The following is a 6,792-nucleotide window of genomic DNA, read 5'->3' on the forward strand; positions in this document are numbered from 1 at the left end:
AGGTTCCACCTGTAGGGGTGGGGTCAAGAACCTCAGGCACATAACTTGAACTGGGCAGACCAAGTGTTTCAGATCGTATTGACTCAACTGCGCTTGTAAAAACATGACTTTCCAGCCTTCCAGAGACTTCACTTAAATCTAATTGTAAAACGCGTTTTGCATAATATTTTGAATGTTATTTCACTTCTCACTGTGGTTATGTATAAACCTAAAACAAATGATTAACAAAAACAATCCTTCATTTATATGGGCTGATCTGCAGCCTTCTACTCAGCACCAGGAAATGTGCTGCTCAATCTCCAAGCAGTGACTCTTTCTTCTTTTCATCTAATTTTCCATAATTGCTATTTTTCTTCAAGTCCTCATCTTCAACTTATTCCTCCAAAGCCCACAAAATACAACAGGATTATGTTTCAAGGGGAAAATGAGTTATATATTTCTTCCTTTACGTTGTAATTAATTATATAAAAATATCATATTATTTATATATATCACATGTAATATGATTATATCGAATAAATTGTGGTTATTTCATATCCCTTTGTAAGTGAAGATTTTAAATATTATTATAATAATCAGGGTTTACTTGGGACTCATGATGGTGCTAAGGTGAGGATATGCCCTTTGAATGATCTTTTATATCACATGGAAATCTGTAATGGTATGCACAGGACACCAGCCTCAGCCTTTCATATGTGCTCAATGAATATTTTTTTGATTGAATAAATGAGCAAATATGGTGTTAGAAATGATTCTATTTCAGAAGGGTTAGCTACACCTTTCTTTCCCTTTAAGAAGTTAAGGTAAGTGTGTGTCGTTCATCATCCGGGTTCATGAGTCTCAGGTGGACAATTGAACCTTTGGGATCTAAAGCAGCAGCTGGCCTTACTGTGGTCCCCTCAGTACTTCCCATTCTACCTTCTTCATCTTTGCCGTATCAATGTACTGGAACTCTTAATATGTTTCTTTAAGGCAACTCTCGATTTCATTCATTTATATCACCCTATATATGAATGAACAACTAGACTCTTTAGCAAACATAAACACAGTATTATTAAATGCTTAGTTAAATGTTGCTTGCATTCCTGGAGCTAGAGACTTTTTCTCCTTTTGTTAGAAAGGGAGGTTATGAGGGGTTAGAAATAGTAAAGGCTTCTTTCCATTGAAACAACATTTTTTTTTAATAGAATCAAAGAGTTGAAGGAGAATTGAAAAGGAAATAACTTTCCATGTTATTGAAAAATATAGCACTTCTGTGTACCAGAACTTGGGAAATGCTGATCTAGTTCAACTTCCTCATATTATAGGACAGCAAACGAAGGCAGAGAGCAAGACAGTGACTTGTCCAGTTGTAGAAATGGGGCCCGACCCCACCTCCCGGCATTCTCCCCACTCCACCCTGGAACGGGGTTGCCTGATCTCTCCATCCACCTATGAAAAGATGAATGGCTACAGGAAACAAGAAAGGAAAGAGAAGTCCCAAGGCAAAATCCAGGGAGAAGAGGGGACGTGCTGGACACTGAGGGAGTGAACCTGGCAGAGGTGTGAATGGGGGATTGAGGGGACTATTGGGGAGAGGAGGTTACCATCTGTTATCTTGTCCCCACTCCCCTTTACAGACGAGGCAATGCAGGGCCAGAGAAGAAAACGACTCCACAAGGTCTCAGGACTTCTCACAGCTGAGGGAGGGGTCCAGCCCCCATCTCTGCCTCCCCAGCCTGCATTTATTATATGGCACCACTTCAGTTCTCCAGCTGTGACATCCTTTCTTGTTTGTAAACTCTAAAATGGTATTCATACCCAACAAGTATAAGGGCACTGGTATTTTAAATTTTATTATTCTCTTTAATTTTCACCCACAAAAAGAATTCCATCTTTATCCCTGCACTGGCTGTCCCCAGGGTCCTGCTTGGGGCTGGTTACTTGTCTCCACCCTCGAGATGCCCAGCACAAGCGGACAGTGCATCCTGGAATAATTCCGGAGTCTGCCCCGCCTCGTAACTCACCGCAAATCGCTTCCCACAGCTCTCGTTGCCACAGCACCCACAGCAGTCATTGTTCTTCAGGCCCAGGAACACCAGCGCAGGGAACAGCATCTACCAGCAAGAGAAGCACCTCAGAGTGGGTCTGGGATGTGAAGGGAGAGCCCGTGCCTGCCTGGCTGTGTGAGGGGGACACAACCGTGATTTGGGACTTGGTGGCCAAGGGGCATGGAAGGGAGTAAGAGAGCATGGCTAGTGGGGTGGATGAGTGCTATTGAGTATTTAGATGCCATTTGGCCTGACTGTAGTTTCAGTGGAGCAAGATTTCAAGATCTGACACCCTGAGGTTCCATTTAGATGGTGGGTTAGGAAAAGAAAAATAACTGTCCTCAATTGTCATAAAAAGTGAGTCTCTCTCTAAAGCAGAGGTTCCCAATCTCTATTGGAAACAACAGGTAAAGAAATCAGTGTGTGAGTGAAAGAAGAATCCACTGACATCTGCTTCTCTTGGTGGTTTTCAGTCAGTCAATTTGCTAGAAAGTCTATCCCCCCCGCCCCGCCACACACACACACCACAGCACTCTCTTGTTAGAATAAAGAAATTCTGTGGCCTTCAGTTTGGTTCATGGAACTTAACTGATTCATGAGACCTGCCAGCTCAAGTTTAAATTACTTAGTAAATTGAGTGGATAGGTCTTGTCAGGTCCTAATGGAGAAGGGGAAAATTAGAGCCCTGACTTTTCATCATGCAATACTTAGGGTTTTATTAGCAACTCAATATCTTCCTGGTCAATAAGTACCCAATTTTAAAAGGATAGGATCAAACTCTCCTTCAGGGGGATTTTAAGGCTTTAGTACTCACCAAGATTCCGTTTCCTAATATTCCTCCAAAAAACCAGACCTCTTGGGAAAGGTGTTCATTGTTTTCTACCACTTTTCCTCCAGGGAAAAACAACAGGATGTTAGCCAGGACGCCAAACACAGTGAGGGGAATGAGGGTGCCCCCCAGGCACTTGGCACAACCCCCAGTGCACATGCTGGGTCCGTACAGTACAGGTCTGCAAGAAAAGGCCCCTCACTGCCGCCTTCACAGGGTCTCTTCAAAGTTACCGGCCGGAGTGCCCTTGTAAATGTCCTCAGTTCAATCCGTATTTTGGAGCTGAGATGCAAATCAGCCTGTGAACTCTGTCCGTGGAGATGCTTCAGCTTCTTGAATGTAGCCGAACCTCCGTGGCGATAACATTTATACAATCTCCCTGACCTGGAGTCTTTTTTTTCTTTTGCACTCCCATAAATGAGATTAGGTTCAGAGCAATCATTTTGCCATGGAGACCAATAACCTCTGTTAATAATCCACCAGTGCAGACAAGACACTCACATTGTTGCAATCAAACATCAGGCCTGGAACAAACAGCCTTTGGAACCACTGCACCTTTAATCCCACAGGGCCCCTACCCAAATTAAGAAGTATTGCCCTCAGGCTTTTTATAAATCACCATAATTGAGTTACATCCTAGCTAAAAATCATGTCTCCAAAGCANAGGTTCTCTTTTCCAAAAGATGTCTTGTTGAGTAATTTTGGAAATTGCTGAATCATATAATGTTGAATAGGTTTCATTCCTGTCGTTCGTCTAAGAATCTTTGTGATATGCTAATGTGTGTGAACTTTCAAGAATAGGACATATTATGTATGCAGGAATATAAGGAAATTATTAGCTTTCAAATTATCCCTCAGAAGTGAAGGAATTGCTTTAGATTTGAGTCTTTATTTAAACTATCAGGCAATAGGACTCCTCAAATACTTCATTCGAACAAGAAAGTACTGTGTAGGGAAGACATTTGTCAGACATAACCCAATTAATGAGAGGCGAGAAAATTGTTTACAAATTTTTTTCTTAACACATTTATTAATTATTCTAGGAAAGGTGACCTCACAATTCTTAGTACTGACTATTATAGCTAATGAGCCTTTTAAAGGGCATTCTCAATGAGAACATTTAGTGTTCACAGTTGTGGGGATCTTTAATATTTACCTGCAAGAGGAATGTTTAAATATGGTCTTTGTCTTATGTGAATTGATATTTGTGACAAAGGGTGAAATTTCCACTGACAGCATCCTACATGGATACAGACGTGTATCCAAACAGGAACAAAAGAGAAGAGATGGGCTGTGGGAAATTTTGATGGCTCAATAGGTGTCTTTAGTAGTAGCAACAACGTTGATGTCCAAGAAGCACGAATATATTAAAAAATACTGAGTGGAAGGGAAAGGTCATATTTCCAAATCAACATATTAAAATTCTTTTATATTTTATACAACATGTGATTTAAAATATGAACATGTCACTGAAAGTTTATACATTAATGTTAGTCAAGAACTTTTTTTGGAAACTTCTTACGGAAAACAAAGCGATTGTATTCTATTAATTACTGCCTTATATTTGGGTATATGTGGTAATTTGCAGAGTTTTCCAATCTTGTTGGAGCCTATAACTTTTTTCTGTGAGTTCTTGCAAGAACACACTTTGGGATATGCTGCCCAAATTTAGTGAGAGCTTATCTAACTAGTTTTCAGTCTCTGAGCCACCTCCATGTTCCAATCAGATTGCTGTTCAGTTAGACACAACTGGTATAACTCTAGGAATGGCCAGAATGTTCCAATACAGCCACTGAAAACTTACACTTAGGTCAGTTATAATATTATTTCTTGCTTTTTCAGAGCAAGACTGAGCGGTCTGGAAACACTTGTTGACATGTGGTTCTTCATGATAGCATGGATTATCTCAATGAAAAACAGAGTTTAGAAGGGAGGGTCTCTCACATCTTAAAAATGGTTGAAAGTGTTCCAAATCCAGAATTGCCACTAAATAACTGGTTAAGTATTCTTATGTTTTTGTGAAAAAGGTCTCAAAAAACATCTAGTGCAATCATCTCACTTTCTAGCTAATAAAAATAGCTCCATTCCATGAGAGCTTTAGATGCATAATCTCATTTAATCCTCTCAGCAAACATGTGAGGTGGGATTATTATCTACATTTTCCAGGCAGGAAACTGAGACTACTAGAAATTAACATGATTGCTCTAAATCAGAATAAAGCGCTAGGACTGGGAAGAATCCATGGCCACTTGCTTCCTTCCACAGCCCATGTGCTTAATTTGTGACTTTCTCGAATCACACATAGAGAAGGTGGCTAAGGTAGATTAAGAACCAGGGTTTCCTCCTCCCAGCCCATTGTCCTGTGCCCTTCACCTCTATACACACACACACACACACACACACACACACACACACACACATCCATGACACCAGATCCTCTGTTATTTGCAAGGTGCCCTGTGAATGGCATTGGTTCTCTCACAGAAATAAAACAAAATATAAGGAAAAAATATCCTCTTGCTTACTTGACCTTCTGATCTTGAGTTCTAATTACTAGTCAGGAATCATGAAACGATTGGTTGTTAAAACTATAATAGTATATAAAATTGTGTTAATGCAAAAGAAAGATTACATTTACAGGAAGGCAGTTTGGAAGTCTGAGGAGACCTGAGTTCCAGCCATATCAGCACCACCCAGGCTCCCACTTTTCTGGCCTCAGCTTCCTGTGATAAATAAAAGAAAGAGGTGGAAGGTTCCAGAAGGTCTCTTCAACTAAACCAACCCAGGATTTCAACATCTGCTGGTTAGTAGTGAGAAGAGAAATCTGACTTGTGCTAATCTACTGTATGAGCTGAGTAAAGGATTTAGACATCACTCCTGGAATATTTCAGCAGGCAAATATTTAAAGACACAAAAAATGAGTACAAATGCAAATATTCTCATTTTAGGCAGGTCTGAGTAAATGTGTATGTCAACTCGAGGAAACCAGGTTGATATAAAATCAGTGAGATGGTTTATCCCTTTACCAAAGAGTCCCTAATGTGAACACCTATAGACCAGCACTGTCCATAGAAATATCATGTGAATCATACATATAATTCAAATTTTTCTAGTAACCACGATTAAAAAGGTAAAAAAAGTGAAATTAATTTTAATATATTTTCTAACTCAACATATCCAAATATTATCATTTGAACATGTAGTCAATATAAAAATTACTAATGAGATATTGTATATTTTTTCTTTTGTACTAATCCTTTGGAATCTAGTGTACATTTTATACTTATGGTAAATCTCAGTTTAGATTAACCACATTCCACATGTTCAACAGTCACATGTGGATAGTGGCTACTATATCGGATAGCATAGTTTAGGACATTTGAAAAATGAATTCGGGGTAGTAAAAGTTTTAAAAATGCATGGATATGGTCTGTGCTGAATTCATGATTATGATTACTATCAGGAGTGGGGGAAATTTGAGAAAGGAGAGGTACACAGTGACTCTCAATTGAATCAAAATGTTTTATTTCTTTGTAAAATGATCTGAAGAAAATATGGCATCAAATTATAACTTCATAAAGTTCCAGATGGTATGTTCTGTTTTTATATTCAAATTTGAAATATTTCACCATAAAATGAATAAAACAAACACCCCAAACTGATTTTTCATAGCTTTTCCAGATGAACCACACAAGGTAAGGTACCCTTTATGTCACTTTGCTTTAAGTAATTTTTGGTTCAGAAAATAAAAATTTCCAAATTACTGCTCAGAGATATCATCAGTCTTAAAACCAGTCTGGAATAACTTTAATTTATCATAAGTTTCAAGATAAAAAATTTTCATGTTAAAAGAAAAGTTACTGAGGGCCGGCCGAGTGGCGTGATGGTTAAGAATTGGCTTGGAATGGACGCCAGAGGGCCTCGGTTCGGATC

At 39.2% G+C, this 6,792-nt stretch overlaps 1 protein-coding gene across 1 annotated transcript in view; it reads right to left on the minus strand.

The window, feature by feature from the left end:
- TM4SF4 (transmembrane 4 L six family member 4) overlaps positions 1-3,304 on the minus strand; it is a 33,933-nt gene extending 30,629 nt beyond the window's left edge. Inside the window, exons 1-2 of the mRNA XM_019630705.1 lie at positions 2,845-3,304; positions 2,007-2,096 (exon numbers count right to left, since the gene is read on the minus strand). Of these exons, the coding sequence (XP_019486250.1) occupies positions 2,007-2,096; positions 2,845-3,018 (264 nt within the window). The 5' untranslated portion in view covers positions 3,019-3,304. The remainder of the gene's footprint in view (positions 1-2,006; positions 2,097-2,844) is intronic.
- Between the last annotated feature and the right edge of the window lie 3,488 nt (positions 3,305-6,792).

The sequence above is a fragment of the Hipposideros armiger genome, unplaced genomic scaffold (genome assembly GCF_001890085.2).
Source record: "Hipposideros armiger isolate ML-2016 unplaced genomic scaffold, ASM189008v1 scaffold_936, whole genome shotgun sequence".
In the NCBI taxonomy this organism is placed as follows: Eukaryota; Metazoa; Chordata; class Mammalia; order Chiroptera; family Hipposideridae; genus Hipposideros; species Hipposideros armiger.